Below are 16175 nucleotides of genomic sequence, written 5' to 3'. Positions count from 1 at the left end.
GGAGGTCTTTGAAGGGTATTCATGGTGTCTTAAGCATGAGTCTTTAAAGAAAGATAAATATTTACATATACACAGTAACACATATTCTTTTAAACACTAAAAAACCTCTTCTAGAACCTCTACCAAAGCAGAAAGTTCTGTACTTCTGAAATACTGAGCTGGGTGGGCATGTCCAAATTGTCTAAAAATATACATTACATATAGATATATTTATGTAAATATATATACTTTATGGTTTTGTATGCTGTTCATCCACAGAGGCAGTGCTGCAAGGCTGTGGTCTGCACCACCTCATGTCATCATCTTGCTGCTGAAATTGAGAAGTTCCTGCCTTTTCCCCTTCCCCAGGAAGGGCAGAGGAGCAGTGGCTGCACATCTGTGTCTGGAATGTGGCGCTGCCAGCCTGGAATGCTCTCTGGAATGGGGCTGGAAGGGCCTCAGGCAGCAGCTCCAGCCATCCCACGTGTTCTGCAGCTGGCTGGGAACATCCTCAGGGACACCTCCATGAAAAAAGCAGCCCCTGGAGCACATTCCCAGCTCACCTTGGCCACCAGCTGGGGTCTGGGCACTTTCATGAGGTCGCAGAGGCAGTTTCGTCTCTCCCTCACCACGGGCAGCTCTGCTTCCCTGGGAGAGCAAAGGTTATTTCCAGTTAATTCAGAAAAATCCACAAAACATCCACCAAACTCCCTCGGTGATGCCTGTCACCCCTGCACCACAATGGGTGTGTCCTTTCGTGCACAGTTCAAGTGGCAGCAGGTTTTTGCTGTGTCACATTTGAAGGCTAATGGACCATTCTGTACCACCCTAACTCAGATAAACCACAAACACACACCAGATCTGCCACAGGTAACCAGTGGCTAATAAAATGTCCAAGACTATTCTTTTATAGGGTTTTATATTAAAAAACTTATTTGTACAACCCCTTTGATTAGAAGTTCATTTAATTTATTCTCTAAAGTGATTTGATTTGGAGAAGACTCTCCCATCCCCTCTGTAAAGAAAAAGCAAAAAAGGGTGAATTAGAAATAACTTCAACCCTTTTTCTTCACACCTTGGACAATTTGTCCTGTTTACCACTGGAAACTTTCCTGTGGCTAAACAAAGTGTATTATTTGCAGGTAATTTGTTTAAACTCTGCATGACACAATTGTATGATAAAGTCTCAACAAGGGAAATATGTGCATCCCAGTAATTACCATATTCCTTCAAATTCTCATTTGGCTTCCTGCTGCTAATACTCAGGGTAATTCAGAATTTAGACTGATTATTTTAGCACTGGGAGAGCTTGAGGAAAACAAGCAGCTCACTGTGACACTCAGCAACAACTTCAAATCTCTCTTTTCTGTAAATAGCTCAAATCTACCAAGATAAAACAATTAAGTTTTGAGTGAATGAGCTCTTTGTCTTTGATCTCAGAGCAATGGCCACAGTGCAGCAGGGCACTCAGGGCTTGCTCCAAGCCAGAATAAGCCAGGCACACCCTCAAAATGACAGGGTGGAAACAGAATATGCATTTCTCTGGAGTGTTTTTCTGGGGAAGTGTGTTGCTTTGATTTAGGAACACAGTTGTTTATGAGCAGAGCTGAACTGCCACTGCTTTTCCTGTCCCACTGTGAGTGTTGGCCCTGGGACCATCCCTGGGTGACAGCACTCAGCTCATCGTGCAGTGTCAGCTAAAATTCCTTGTGCAATTCCTGAGCAAGCCTGCCCTTAAATGCAGGTTTGCTAATGGAGCTCTGGGTCACACCCAGCACAACCCTAAACTTCCACCTGCAGTTAAACAAGGAACTGTAACCACAGGCAGAACTGCTGGCAGCCACCCCTTCAAACCTGAGACTCTGGTTCCAATTTTGTACTAAAAAATTCAGAAAAAGAGCAGCAGCCACCCCTCCTAATGATAAACTCAGCTTTCTTGTCACAAATAGAAAGTTCTTTAAGCTCGAGTACAGAAATAAACTGGAAGCTCCATAAAAGTCAAACAGTGTAACTGCAATCTGCAACTCTGTCAGCCACCATTAAGGTGTGTTAGCTCTTTGAGCTTGTCTGGGATAAATTTATTTCCATGAAATGTCAATAAACACAAAAAACCATTTAATATAATGACTAAATAAATTATATATTTTTCTCTATTTGTCTGTTCTCTGTGACTGCTGTTTGGGGCAGCCCCATGGGCCATGGTCTGTGACAAGGAAAAATGTTTAACAAGGCAGAAAAACTAATAAACTAATAATTATCTTAAAATTATTATGTTAAAATTCTGTATTTTCTCAAACCTGCCCAGGTGATAATGCTCAATGCTAGAATTTGCAGAAAGGGGAAAATCCAGAGCCAAAATGCTGATTCCCTGCTCCTGTCACTGCAAAGGTGCTCATGAAATGATTCCTTTGCTCTAAAAGTCACTGGATCATGCTCATGAAGAACAGGACCCTCTTCCCCTGCCCCTGGGAGAAGGTAAGAGTAGGTAAAACAAAAGAGAGTTATATTCTATGAAGTGGTTGTTTAATTCATGCCATCCTATCCTGGGAAACATCTAAACTGCTCCAATTCCAAATCTTTGCTTGAATACAAGGCTTGTAGCATGTTGAGTAATTACATTTCATGGGAGATTTGAGCTGTTCTGCTAATTCTGTTGTTTTCCAGCTTGCAGAGATCCTTCCTTTCCCCAAATCCTGCCAGTGCTCGTAAATGCCAAGAAACTGTCTGTGCAGTTGAAGTTTGACTGTTTGCACAGCTCAGTCTCTGCCTCGTGGAAAACTTCCAAGATTTCCTCCCTTTTTATGTTGTTAGAAAAATATGGCTATTTTACTTTATCTAATGGTGATTTTATACATCCCCTAGCAGTGGGCCAGCATCCCGGAGAGCTCTTCAGACCAGAGGAATTCCTTGCAGCCCTGCTGTCGTGGAAGCAATAAAGAGCTGAGCCTGAGCTATCACTTCTTACAGCTTCCTCCCCCCAGCTTCCACAGGCACTGGATTTTGGTCACTCCGGGGCACAGGGGCTGTCCTGGGGGCAGCCCTGCACGCACCAGTTGGTGTCACTGAGGATGGCCATGGCCTGCTCCATGATGGCTGGGTCCACCACGTCGCTGTAGGTGAGCAGCATCTCGTACACCTGGCTGGCCGTGGTCTTCCGGATCTGCAGGGAGGGCAGGGTCAGCAAGCAGCCAGGCCAGAGCCACAGGGGCTGCTGAGGGCAAGGGACCCACAGGGACCAGCCAGGCCAGCTCCTGGGATCATCCAGGCCAGCTCCTGGGACCAGCCAGGCCAGCTCCTGGGATCACCCAGGCCAGCTCCTGGGACCAGCCAGGCCAGCTCCTGGGATCAGCCAGGCCAGCTCCTGGGATCACCCAGGCCAGCTCCTGGGATCATCCAGGCCAGCTCCTGGGACCAGCCAGGCCAGCTCCTGGGATCATCCAGGCCAGCTCCTGGGACCAGCCAGGCCAGCTCCTGGGATCATCCAGGCCAGCTCCTGGGATCACCCAGGCCAGCTCCTGGGATCATCCAGGCCAGCTCCTGGGACCAGCCAGGCCAGCTCCTGGGATCAGCCAGGCCAGCTCCTGGGACCAGCCAGGCCAGCTCCAGGACCATCCCAGGAGTCACGCCCTGTGCATCCCCGGTGTCCAAAGCAGCCTCGTGGCTGTGCTCATTCCCTGGGGAGCCTGGGCAGTGCCCCACTGTGGAAACCCCCCCAAGGATCCCCCCTGATGTGAAGACCCCTAAAAAGTTCTGTGCTAGGATTGAGAGACAAACAGGACTTTTGGTTTTTTCACTCTTCAGGCTGTTGTTTGTTCTTATCAACAGTTCAGCACGCCGTCTACATCTCAGACTTAGTGTACAAAGAGAAGGCACCAAAAGTCACCAGACACACAGGTTCAAGGTCTTTTAAAGGTATTTTGTCCAAATAAGTTTTAGAAGGTATTTATTTCTACCTTTCTACCAATAACTAATTATTTGTCTCTCCACACAATATCTGCATTGTGGCTCTTTCTAACAAGTGACTCTGTGCCACCAACACAGCAGAAAATGGAGGAGATGAAGAACAAGAAGGAGATCAGACAATGCCCAATATCCTCCATCTTGTCTTCTATCTCCATACTGAAAACCCAAAACTTGTAAGTTTTTCACCCTGTGATAAACTACACCACTATCTATTTCACACAATCATAGATTCCAATCCATCCCAAAGTCTTGGAAGCTTTCTCCATGGACAAAGGTTAAAAGCAGTGTTCTCCTGGGGACCAGGACTTCTCAGGACAGGCAGAGAAACATTCCCTGTGCCCTGGGTTCCAACACCCCACCACCCTCTGGGGGAGGAACCTTTTCCTGAAATCCAACCCAAACCTCCCCTGACACAACTTCAGGCCATTCCACAAGTCCTGTCACTGCTCACCACAGAGCAGAGATCAGTGTCTGCCCCTCCTCTGCTGCTCCTCTTCCTCTCATGAGGAAGTTGCAGCTGCAGTGAGGTCTCACAGCATCACAGAACCACTGGGTTGGAAGAGACCTCCAAGATCATGGGGTCCAACCCAGCCCCAACACCTCAACTCAACCCTGGCACCCAGTGCCACATCCAGGCTTTGTTAAACACACCCAGGGATGGTGACTGCACCACCTCCCCGGGCAGCCATTCCAGAACTTTATCACCCTTTCTGTAAAACACTTTTTCCTAATATCCAACCTGTATTTCCCTTGGTGCAGCTCGAGGCTGTGTGCTCTGTTCTGTCAGTGCTGCCTGGAGACAGAGCCCAGCCCCAGCTGAGCACAGGCACCTTTCAGGAGCTGTGAGAGTGATGAGGGCAGCCCTGAGGCTCCTTTTCTCCAGGCTGAGCACCCCCACTCAGTCTCCTCCAGCTGAACACACCAAGTGCCCTCAGCTGCTCCTCACAAGGGTCCCCTCAAGGCCCTTCCCATCCTCGTGGCCTCCTTTGGATGCTCTGATCCATGGGGAAGAGCCCAGTGCTGCTCCTGGTGCTGCTCCCTCCACCGGCTGCTGGCATGGCATGGTGGGCACCGAGTCCACTCCTGCCTCTGACAGGGATTTCCTGCAGGAAGGGACCTCACGTCTGCACCTCAGGGAATTCATCTCAGCACCTCATGGGATTCCTGCTCCCTCCCTCAGTGCAGTATTTCCCATCTGGAAGGTCACATCTCTGTCCCTCCCAGGGAAGGAATTCAAACATGTGAGACTGGCCCAGCTGGAAAGGGCCCAGCTTTGCCAAAGGAAGGCAAAGGAATCACAGGGTTATTTCTGGGCCCAAAAACCAATAAACCACAGAACTTAGCATCTCTCTCCACCTCTTACGTTGTGTCCCTCCAAAGATTCCTCATGGAGCAAGTACACACAACATGGAAATGGAATAGAAACCTGAAGTACCAAACTCTGCAGAGTCAGGGCTCCCAGGACTGGGCAATGAAAAAAACCAGACCCCAAGCCTTCCTAAGTCAACACAGGTTTTAAAGGACTAAAATAATATCAACACACAGATTATCTCTTATCAACACTCAGATTTTTGTGTCCTGATAGTTACAGGAGAAAGGTAAAAAGTCTGCTAAACCTTCTGCACTGCACCAGCCTTTGTGACACCTGACAAAAAATGTTTATTTTCTTCAACCAGCCCTACTCCAGTGTTGCTACTCTCAGAAATGCCACAGAACTGAGAGTAACTTATCTGGCTGGAGCTTTCAGCACTAAATGATGAACAGGTCTTCCCAGAAACAAATGACTGGGGCACCTGCACTGCTCCCAGTTTAACCAGTAAGGCCAGGAGGTGGAAGGGCAGCACGTGTGGCACAGCCAGGTACGTGGCAGGCAGCCAGCAGCCTGTGTCAGGGGGCAGCACTGCAGAGAGCAGATCCTTGAGAAACAAAGCCTGTTCTATACATTAATTCCTGTGAAAAAGAATGCTGCTTTAACACACTTTGAATTCTTTTTCATTTGTCAGGTATTGTAAAGAATAGAGCTGACCATGTGCAAAATCTTCAGTACTTACTATAGGGAAGGGATGGCAAAGGAGGAGAAACAACTGGAAGAAAACTTTCTCTCTCATGTCTCCTTGAAATTGAATCAGGCCACAAAATCTAGAAAATATCAGAAAAAAAACCAGATCTTGTGTTACAACTGCACAAGTAAGTTTTTGGAACTAGGATGGACATTGGGAAAAAGGCAGGGAGGGGAAAAAGAAAAAGCAAATTATTCCCTTTTTCTTTTCTTTCTCTACAAAGAAAAAGCAAATTATTCCCTTTAAGTACCTTTAGGACTATAAAAATTTTAAAACTTGTCCAACTTTATCAGATCATATGTTTCACTTCAACCATTCAGAACTGTGAGACTCCCACAGCCTTCAATCACATGTATCTGTGTGTATTTTCCATTTAAATTCCACAAGAACCAGACCTCACTGTTACATCTGGTAAGTTAAATGCTCTTCACTTTCTGGGAGGAAAGATTGATTTCATTAACTCACACTCCTATGCTGGAGCGAAGCTTCCGGATGTCTTTGGACCTTTTGATCTCTTCTTTACAGAGGGTGAACAATTTCACTGGGAAGGGATGGCTGAGAATGGGAAAGAAAGAAAAAAGAGATGAGCAGTATGTTTCAGCAGAATTTCAAAGACATTTCATGACTGCCAGGATGCCAAACTAACATTCCAAGGCAAGGCAAGACTCACTGCAGGGTGGTTTGTGCTTCCCCCAGCAGCTCAGGAAAGTTTGGCCACCAAGTTCCTGAGCTTTTTGTTTTTTAACAAGAGAGGGAAGAAATGATTATTAATTATTGACATTGTTATTATCTGCGTGCTGAGGAGGGAACTCCTTTGAGCCCAACAGGTTCAGCCCATGCAGGAGAACTGGCTTGCCATGGCTTGTGTTTAAGCAGTGTGGAATGATCAGAAACCCTAAGTCAGGAATCTCATTATCCTATAGGCAAATAACAGTTACTGAGTCTGTGTATCATCGTGGTCATTCCAACCAAACTTTACATAAAAGGGGATGAATGTTGTTCTTAGCCTCTCCACCATTTCACAGCCCAAATTCCTTCAGTGATTCCAGACAAGGTAATTAAACACAGGGCTCGCAGTTCTATCACGTGGACAGGCCATGAAGCCATCTTTAAATATATTTAACAAATTCTTTTCTTTTTCCACACAGTCTGGGAAACGTGATTCTCACAGCTCTTTCCCAGACACTCGTACAAACACAAGTACTGTTAGTTATTCCAAGGATCTACTAAAGAGAAGGAAAGAGGGGCTAATGCTTTTATTTCAGTTCAAATTATTTAATCTTTCACTTGCCACACTCAAGGCTGAAGTGCCATAGATGCAAAAGAAACCATTTCATATTTGTCTAGTGAGCACAATAACTTCTAGGCTGTGTATTTTGGAAACCTCATTGCATTGTGTATGGAAAGCTGAAAGCAAAAATAGTAACATTCATTTTCTGCTACCACAATTCAGAGCTGTGGATAAAAACTCCTGAAGAAAGCTGGGTACTGTCATCTGTTGAAGGGCAGAACATTTAAAATAAGATGTTTATAGCAGTGCCAAGGTGTTTTGTTAAGGTAACGTGCCTTGTTCTGTAGAGTCTTCCAGACAAAAGTCAGTGGTTTTTAAGGACTTTTTAAAAATTTATAACAAAATCCTGGCACATACTGGCAAACAGTGACCTGTTTAAAAAAACTGAACAACAAACCATGGTAAACTGAGGTGAAGAATTCTGCACACGGTGGGAACAACAGACATCTGCATGCATGAGTCTGTGTGACCACAGGCATGGATTTGTCTGGGTTGCTGAGGGAAGAGCTCTCTGAAGGTTGGGGTATATTTTGTCTTACCTTGGTGCAATTTCTCCTCCTCCCTCCCCAATTACACAAAGACCCTGTGTAGACAGCTAATTGCAATCCCTGCAGTGCACGCCTGGCTCTCAGCACAGGCCAGGCCATGCAGTGAATGAGGTGAGATTTAAACTGGCTGAACAACAGGGACATCCTGAGAAGGGCAGCAACAAAGAGACCAAGTGGAACAAGAGCATCTGGAATGAATTTAAAACCAACCTCATGAGCAGCATTCTGTCTTTAAAACAGATGCACTTTCCTTTCTGTTGGTTGCCAATTTTACATTTGCAATAACCAAACTTAACCTGTGTGTGATCTCAAATGACTCAAATAGCTTGGCCTCTGTAAAGGAAATTGAGAAAATTCCTTCTCCTGTGTGGGCACTGTGCCAGCAGGAACAGCATCAGCACCGGGGAAAGCAAGCTCTCCCTGAGTTCTGTGAACTGGGGACACGTGGCACTGCCAGAGGTGCTGCTGTCCCTCCTCCAGGTGAGCTGGGTCTCAGCAGTGCCACTGCACTGCCAGGGTGGAGCTGCCAGCAGCCCCTGCCAGCTCTCTGCTGCACAGCTCTCCATGCAAGAGCAGTAAAACTGTTTAAAAACCAATCCAGGGGAGCATGGATACATGGAAATTACCAGCTGGAGATCAACGGGGACACAGACTTCCTTGAAGCACTGCAAGATCACCAGAAAAAATCAGAATACATGGGTGCTTCTGTTAATGTGTAAAGTACACACATGTAGGAGAGAGAAATGCCACTGACTACCCCAGAGAGCACTAGATCCTGAGCTGCCATTCCAAGGCTCTGTTTTCATGGCACTGAGCATTATTCCCATCTTACCACAGCTCTGAGGAGCCAGCAGCCCCCAGGGCAGCCCCAGCAGCACAGGGGATCCCTCACCCACTGAGCAGCAGGACCCTGCAGCCACAGGAGCTGTGAGCAGTGACACTGCAATGCCAGCTCTGCCAGTGGCCTCAGTTCACTCTCCTCTGTCCTCCCTGTCCTCAAGTGTCCCCCCAGCAGCCAGGGACCTGTGTGCTTCCAGGGCAGCCACTGGTGGGGTCCCAGCAGCCCGGTGTGCGTTCCTGAGAGCTCTGCTCCAAGCTGTGCCCGCTGCCTCCAGCAGTCCCCAGCCCACAAACACTGCCACAAGAGCAGCTCCACAAACTGCTCTGGGATGGAACCAGGAGGGTTGGGGCTGGGTGAGCACAGAGCTGAGGGCTCTGCTTCCCTGCCTGGCGGGAGCAGCAGTCAGTGATGCTGCAGCATCCCCAACATTCAGCCCAGCACCCACCTGCCCTCCTGCCAGCAGAAACCTTCCTCCTATTCCCTTCCTATTCACTCCCTATTTCCCTCCCTTCCCCTCCTATTCTCTCCCTATTCCATCCCTATTCCCCTCCCTTCCCTTCCTATTCTGGCACAACTTGTGGGATGGAGGAAACCCCTCAAGCAGAGTGGGAGAAGGGCACTTTTCCCCCAGGGCACTCTGCAGTGCCACTCACAGTGCAGTGACACAAAGCATTCCTGTCAGCTCCAGAGAGGGGGAGCCTCTGGTGCTGGACAAGCAGGTTGATGTCACCTCAGGCAAGGTAGGAAATAACAGCTGGAATATTCCTAACAGCTGTTCTTTTCCCTCAGCCAAGCACAACAGAGGAGTCAGTTCTGAAAGCCTTCTGATGACCCTGGTGACACTGAAGCTGGTTCATTTCCAGCCCCCCAGGACAGGTGTTCACCCCACACTCCCCATCCCTGCCGGCCACTTCCACACAAGGTAAATCCACTCCCTTGAGCACGAGCATCCAAACCAGGAGAGAGGAGCAGGAACACCAGGGCTCACTTGTCCTTTTGCACAGAGATCACACAGAGCTTCCCCAACGCTGAGATTCAGCTGCAGAGCCACACCAGAAATGCTGAGCTCTGTATTCCAAACTGTACCTCTGTATTCCAAACTGAACAAGCTGCAGGGTGTGAAAAGGCAGGAAAATGCCTGGTGGGTTCCACCTGTGCAAGGCAGGAGTGACACCCTGTGGCAACTGGTTTTAACTGGAGCACTCCTGAGGGTCAAACTGATCCTGCTCCTAATCCTGGTTAAATGAAGCACTGCTGGATATTACCCATTCTGGACTGTGAATGTTTTATTAGAAAACAAATGGCTGGGAGAGCACAGAGTTTCCATTTCAACCTTCAAAATGCTTTTGCAAACACTTTTTTACAATGCAGCAGTTGCCTGTTTGGTGGCCAGTTTAGGTACAATCCTGATGCCAGACATCCTGCATGCCAATTCCCTTGCTAAAACTCCATTCAGCCCAACATGGTAAAAAAAATGAGGGAAGGAAATGAAATGGGAGCTGAACATCCCAAGGAAAATACAACCATGTATCTCAACTTGTATTTCAGGCACACTCTACATAAAACACCTGACACTGCAGGCACATGTGGCCTTTCCATGCCACCAAACAGGGTCTCCATTTTCCCACCCACCCTGTGATGTTCTCACACATTTTTATGGAGGCTGCTCTGGAAAGGGAGTAACTGGTTCCACTCCAGAGAGCAGAGCCAAAGTCAGGCTTTTCTGTTCAAAAAGGAGCAGGTGCCATCCAACAGCAGGGCAGGCAGGCAGGCCTTGGAGCAGGATCAGTGGATCCATCCCTAACTACACCCAAAGGACTTACCAGAGTAACAAAATGCATGAAAGGGAATTCTGGGCTCCCCCATCATGTGCTGATCCACACACAGAGCATGGCAGAGCCCTGGGATTCACCTGGGGCTGTGAAGTACCACAGCAACTCAGCCACGGGCAGCTCTGCACCAGGAGGCACCTACATCCCCAAAATCTGACACATGCAGGAACTAAACTCTGCATCTTTTAAGTGCCTGCCACCTCCCCAGTGCTCTGCCCTTCCTGGGCTCTGCCTGGTAACAAGTTCTGCACTCCAGGCCAGCATTTCACCCCCTTGACAGCAGCATGATCCACTTGGCTGCTTCATTATTCATCTTCTTTTTTTGGTTTCATCATCAAACTGGAGGCAAATACATCTGGATCAGCTTCAAAATCTTTCCCCCCATAATAGCCCTGGATTTTATTTCAGGTCTTTTACACAAAGCATCACAATGGCACCACAGGGTTGAGTCTGAGTCACTCACACAGCAAAGGCATTGCTGCTACCACTTGGTTTCTGTTCAGTGACCTGGGAGACAAGACTTTGACTGGAATTTCCACCCCTAATCTCTCACCTTCCCCAGCAGGGATGGCTGGAGCCTGTGTGGAAGCCCCGGATCAGTGGCACAATTATCAAACTGAACAAGTAACATTCACTCCATCTGTCTTTGACTCACTTCAAATTCTCATTCAGACAGGGACTGCCAAGTGCAATTTCAGAAATATTATCTAAAACCACACTTCAAGACAAGAGTGGGCTCAATCAAAACTTTCAGGATGATGAAGGCTTTTCAGATTTATCTGCTGTGAGCAGTTCTTGAATTAACAAGTTCCCAATGCAGTATCTGTGCTTGCAGGATCTGCAGTGCACAACTGGGTAAATACCTGCAGATGTGCCAAGATGGAGAGAGCCTGTGGAATAGATCTTAATATTACTGAAATTAAAATCATTCTTTTCTGAAACATCTGCAAAACCCCGTGATTTCACACTGGAATATCTCACTCACATTTATCTGTTCCTAAACTGAACACTTTCCACAGGACTGAGCTCGGGTGGAAGAGCTGGGACATGCCTTTTTAATTATTACTAGGACCCTAATTAATATCTTTGGAGATATTCACATGAACCAAAGCAGTGGGACTGGGGGAGCCATAGCTTGTAGGCACAGAGGGTTCTGCAGCACCACACAGGACACTGCCAGTGCTCAGGGCTCCCAGTACAGCAAGGAATGGGCTCCAACCAGCAGGGATTTAGGAAGCTGGAAAATGAAGAATGGATCTGATACTGGTCCAAGAATCCCAGGTGAAACATGCAAATTGCATTGGATTCATGTCCTGGCTGTCAGACAGGGAACAAGTAACAAAGCTACACAGACAAGAGAGTCAAGGATTTTGTCAAGACCCTTTCAAGGCTGCTTGTCCCACTTGAGGAAAGTTTTTGCATTGCAATATAGACTCACACTTGGAGCCCTGTGCACCCCCAGAGCAGCAGCCAGGGCAAGACTGAGGAGCCCTGATGCACAGTGGGAAATAAACCAAAGAGACTTCCAGCAACTCACTTCTCCTGCTCAACGAACAGATCGAAACAGCCATTTGCCAGCATCTGGTCCAGCATGGTCAGCAGAGGCACGGACACCCTGAGGAAAGAAAATGATTCAACAAGGTAAATACACTTCTTAGCATACAGATATATACTACTTTAAATCAGAAGCAAAGAAGGAAACTCCCTACATACCCACACACAGGTAAATTAGAACTCTGATTTGCACAGAGGAGGGTTGCTCAGTACCTTGTGTGTGTTGGCTGAATGGGGGCATTCCCTCCCAGCCAAAAAGAAAAAAACTAATTAACAACAGCCCTGCTTTACATTTGCAGGGTCCTGAAGACACAATTGACAGTATTAGAAAATATTGATCTGTTTTCTGGAATATTTCACTGACTGTATCACAAGTTACAGCACCACTGAACCAACACTGTCAGCTGGAATAACCACAGCCATGTTTTCAACACTTGAGACAAGAAACAGAATATAAATACAACAGTGACAGAACAAGGGGGAATGGCTTCAAACTGAAAAAGAGCAGGGTTAGATGGGATATTGGGAAGAAATTCTTCCCTGTGAGGGTGGGGAGGCCCTGGCACAGGTTGCCCAGAGAAGCTGTGGCTGCCCCATCTCTGGAAGTTTCCAAGGCCACATTGGATGGGGCTTGGAGCAGCCTGGGCTAGTGGAAAGTGTCCCTGCCCTTGACAGGGGACTGGAAGGGAATGAGCTTTGAGTCCCCTGCAACCCAAACCCTTGAATGTGCAAAATATTCTGCCATCACTCCTTGGTTACGTATTTTACCACAGGTCCTGCTGTACCAAACAGCTCTAGTAAAGGAAATTCAGGAGCCCTGGGCATTCACTGGATGTGCCACAGATCTGACTTCCAAAAGGGAAGGGAAAAAGGGAAGGAAAGGGAAGAGGGGTGAAAGGGAAAGCAGCCAAGGACAAGCCTTACCGGTCATTCCGCAGGTTGTCCTCAAAGACCTTCAGCAGCGTCTCACAAAAACTCTCCAAAGCACTGGGGTCACCCTGGATCTTCTTCATGTACTCAAACAGGCTCTGGGCAGAGTACCTGAGCTGCAACAGAAGGAACCTCCCGTCAAGGACAGGAAAAAGCCACTGCCACACCAACAGGGGCTCCAGGCCTGCCCTGCCCTCCCAGCTGAGCCCAGCTGCCCTGGGAACAGCCCTGCAGCAGCAGCCAGGGGCACAAAGCAGCACACCCCAACAGGACCCTGCCTATTGTACCTGCACTAACCCATTTCCAAGGCAAGTTGGGGTTTTTTGGTTTTTTCCTTTTCAAGCTGGCAAACATTTGGGTTTTTTGTTTTTTTATGCTGGCAAACTTTTGGGGTTTTTCCCCCTGTTTACGTTGGCAAACTTTTGGGTTTTTTCCTTTTTAAGCTGGCAAACTTTTTTCCTTGGCAAATCTAAGTTGGCCACTTTTTAAGGACAAAAGACCACATTAAAGGCTGATTGTTTTCTTTCTCTCAAAATAAAACATCCTCAAACCACCTGTCTCACTTCAGAGAATACTGCTATGACTCTGAAGGTGAAGGAGCACACCAGGACTTCACCAAGGAGTGTTTATGAAACAGCTGATGGAACTGAACCATGCAGACAAGCTCTTGGGCCACACAAATCACCAGTAAAATCAGGTTAAAAATGACACCCAGCTCAGAAAGAAATCCTGACTGCTGGAACTGCATTAATGGAACCAGCCAGCTTAGCAAGGTGGCAGAGGAGGGGTCAGTGCTGCTGCTCAAGGCTCAGCTGGACACAGTCCCTGGGGTCCCACTGGCCATGAACCATCACAGGCTGCAGCACCAGTCAACAGCTCCCCACAGTTTGGAGGGATATTGGGAAGAAATTCTTCCCTGGGAGAGTGAGAGGCCCTGGCACAGGGTGCCCAGAGCAGCTGTGGCTGCTCCTGGATCCCTGGAATGTCCAAGGCCAGGCTGGACAGGGTTTGGAGCAGCCTGGGATAGAGGAAGGTGTTCCTGCCCATGGCAGGGGGTGGAACAGGATGAGTTTCAAGGTCCCTTCCAGCCCAAACCACTCCCTGATTCCAGGATCTCCAGGAGCCAGGGTGCTTTCCAGGCCAGCTGCTCTCTCCCAGACCTGCTGTGGGAGGGGAGCAGGCACAGCCTCTGTGGGAATCCCCTTTTCCTCAGAGGCCTGACAATCTTACCAAGGAAAGAAAATGAAATATTGGATGAGGATGAGAAACAGCACAAGTGTCTTCCCAAAAGCAAATGAGAGGAATCTCCATTTAAACATTTTATCTAACAAAGCTCATACCAGTAACATTTATGGGTGCATCAGTACCCAAGAACAAGAAACAATTTAGCCTTGGCTCAAAACTCTGAACTATTTTCCCAAAGCTTCAGCCTGCAAACAGCAGAGCCCAGCAATCCTGGGAAGCAGCAGAGTCTGCAACCTTCACACTTTGTACTGAAACACCCTGGGCAGTGCAGGAGCAGAAATCTTTCTTTAAAAAGGTCAAGCAATCTGGAGAAATTATTCAGCTATTCTGAGTTTCAGAATGACAGCCAAATCTCAGTAAAATCTGTGCAAGGCAGCTACACTGAACTGAACCCAGTGTGGTTCTTTCACCCTCCAAAAGCAGCCCTGGTGTGTGTCCCAGTGTGCCCAGTACAAACTGGGTCCTGACCCTGAAAGATCTTCACAGGATATATCACTGTAACAGAGATTTCCTGAAAATTCAAAACCTGCTCAATTATTATACAATACCTTTCAAAATAATCTGTGCATTTCAGACTATTATAAATAAAGAAGAAATATTTTGTCTTTACACCTTCCAAGAGCAGAGATCAACAACAAGCAGAGGAAATCCCATCTCACAAGAAATCTGAGGTGGTGTCATTTCCTCTCCTATTTCTTTTGTCTCTTAAACCACCTCAGAGATCTCACACCATTTTTTTTAAGGAAGTTGAATGACTCAGTGCTTTCTCTGCAGATCCAAATGACTTGGAAAGGCAAGGAAGTGCATGAAAGTAAAGGGCAAGAAGCAGAGCTCCAGGTGGAGTGCTCCAGAGCTGTGCCAAACCAAGGCAGAGCAGCAGGATAGCAGAAACGCTGCAGAATGAGGACAGCACAAGTAATTAAACAATACAAAAGTACAGGTGTGGATAATCCATCATGTAACTGCTTGGGAGTTTGAAAAATGGGGCAATTTCTCAATACTGGCAGAAACTCCAGCATAACAACATGACATGAACAGGTTAAATCCTTATTTCCTCCTCAGGTGAGCTCCTTCTGTCCCAGCCTCAGTATCTGAGCTGTAATCTTAACTGCTCCTGAGTATTTGCAGAGAAGAATATTTCCAAATGTCGTCCTCATCTATGCAGAACACAAATTCACACTACATCAAACCTGTGACATTTACCTTTCCCTGGGGTTCCACAAGGACTGGGAAAGGAAATTAGGAGGGCAATGGGCTGGAACTGGGACAGCTTTGGATACAAATTTAAGAGGAGGCCTGAGAATGACCTTGTTCTTATGGAACAGCAAAACCAGGGTTTGCCAAGGTGTGCCTGCCCCAACACTGAGGGCAGGAGCAGATCCTGCAGGGACAGGAGATGAATGGAGCAGAGAACAGAGCTCAAAGGCACCCTGCACCTGGTGGCAGTGATGCCTCAGGTTTTGGCTTTTCTATGTTTCAGGTTCTGTGCTGCTTTAGTGTGTGGATCTGGGTTCACATCAGGGGATGCTGAGCTCTCTGCACAGAGCAGGGAGACAAAACAATTCCTGCTCCAGCTGGGCACCAAGGACAAATGATCCAAAGCTCAGCCCAAGAGCACAAACACCGTGGGCTGGAAAGAGAAAAACAAGCAGGATGGGAGTGCCTGGGCTAAAGCTGGAACTGGACAATGAACTGCAAGGTGCAAATGGAGCAGAGCTGAGCCAAGGGAGAGACCCCGGGAGCGCTCGTGCATTTTGGGACCATTTTGGTTCATCTTGGGTGCAGCCCTGGCTGGGCTCTTGTGCTGCCCAGGGTGGATCCATTGAGGCCTTTCAATAAATCCCTGCTTTATTCTTTAGCTCTGTCCAGCCTCTGCTCCAGCTCAGCCTTCACAAGGCATCAAGAGAACTCAAGCCCTGAAGGTTTAAGCTC

General features: G+C 47.6%; 2 protein-coding genes across 6 annotated transcripts in view; one reads left to right on the top strand and one right to left on the bottom strand.

Moving 5' to 3' along the window:
- B3GNTL1 (UDP-GlcNAc:betaGal beta-1,3-N-acetylglucosaminyltransferase like 1) overlaps positions 1-536 on the top strand; it is a 106060-nt gene extending 105524 nt beyond the window's left edge. For all 5 annotated transcript variants that reach the window (XM_038156790.1, XM_038156788.1, XM_038156791.1 and 2 more), the window contains one exon: positions 259-536. The gene's annotated coding sequence lies outside the window, so the exon portion shown is untranslated. The remainder of the gene's footprint in view (positions 1-258) is intronic.
- The window catches only part of TBCD (tubulin folding cofactor D), a 121734-nt gene that overhangs the window by 1184 nt on the left and 104375 nt on the right, over positions 1-16175 (bottom strand). Inside the window, exons 34-39 of the mRNA XM_038156786.1 lie at positions 12993-13114; positions 12052-12129; positions 6468-6557; positions 5994-6081; positions 3030-3139; positions 543-627 (exon numbers count right to left, since the gene is read on the bottom strand). Coding sequence (XP_038012714.1) covers positions 543-627; positions 3030-3139; positions 5994-6081; positions 6468-6557; positions 12052-12129; positions 12993-13114 — 573 coding nt within the window. The remainder of the gene's footprint in view (positions 1-542; positions 628-3029; positions 3140-5993; positions 6082-6467; positions 6558-12051; positions 12130-12992; positions 13115-16175) is intronic.

Source organism: Motacilla alba, chromosome 18 (genome assembly GCF_015832195.1).
Source record: "Motacilla alba alba isolate MOTALB_02 chromosome 18, Motacilla_alba_V1.0_pri, whole genome shotgun sequence".
Classification (NCBI taxonomy): domain Eukaryota; kingdom Metazoa; phylum Chordata; class Aves; order Passeriformes; family Motacillidae; genus Motacilla; species Motacilla alba.
Note: the sequence above shows the minus strand (reverse complement) of the source record. Positions and strands in the feature narration are given on the sequence as shown.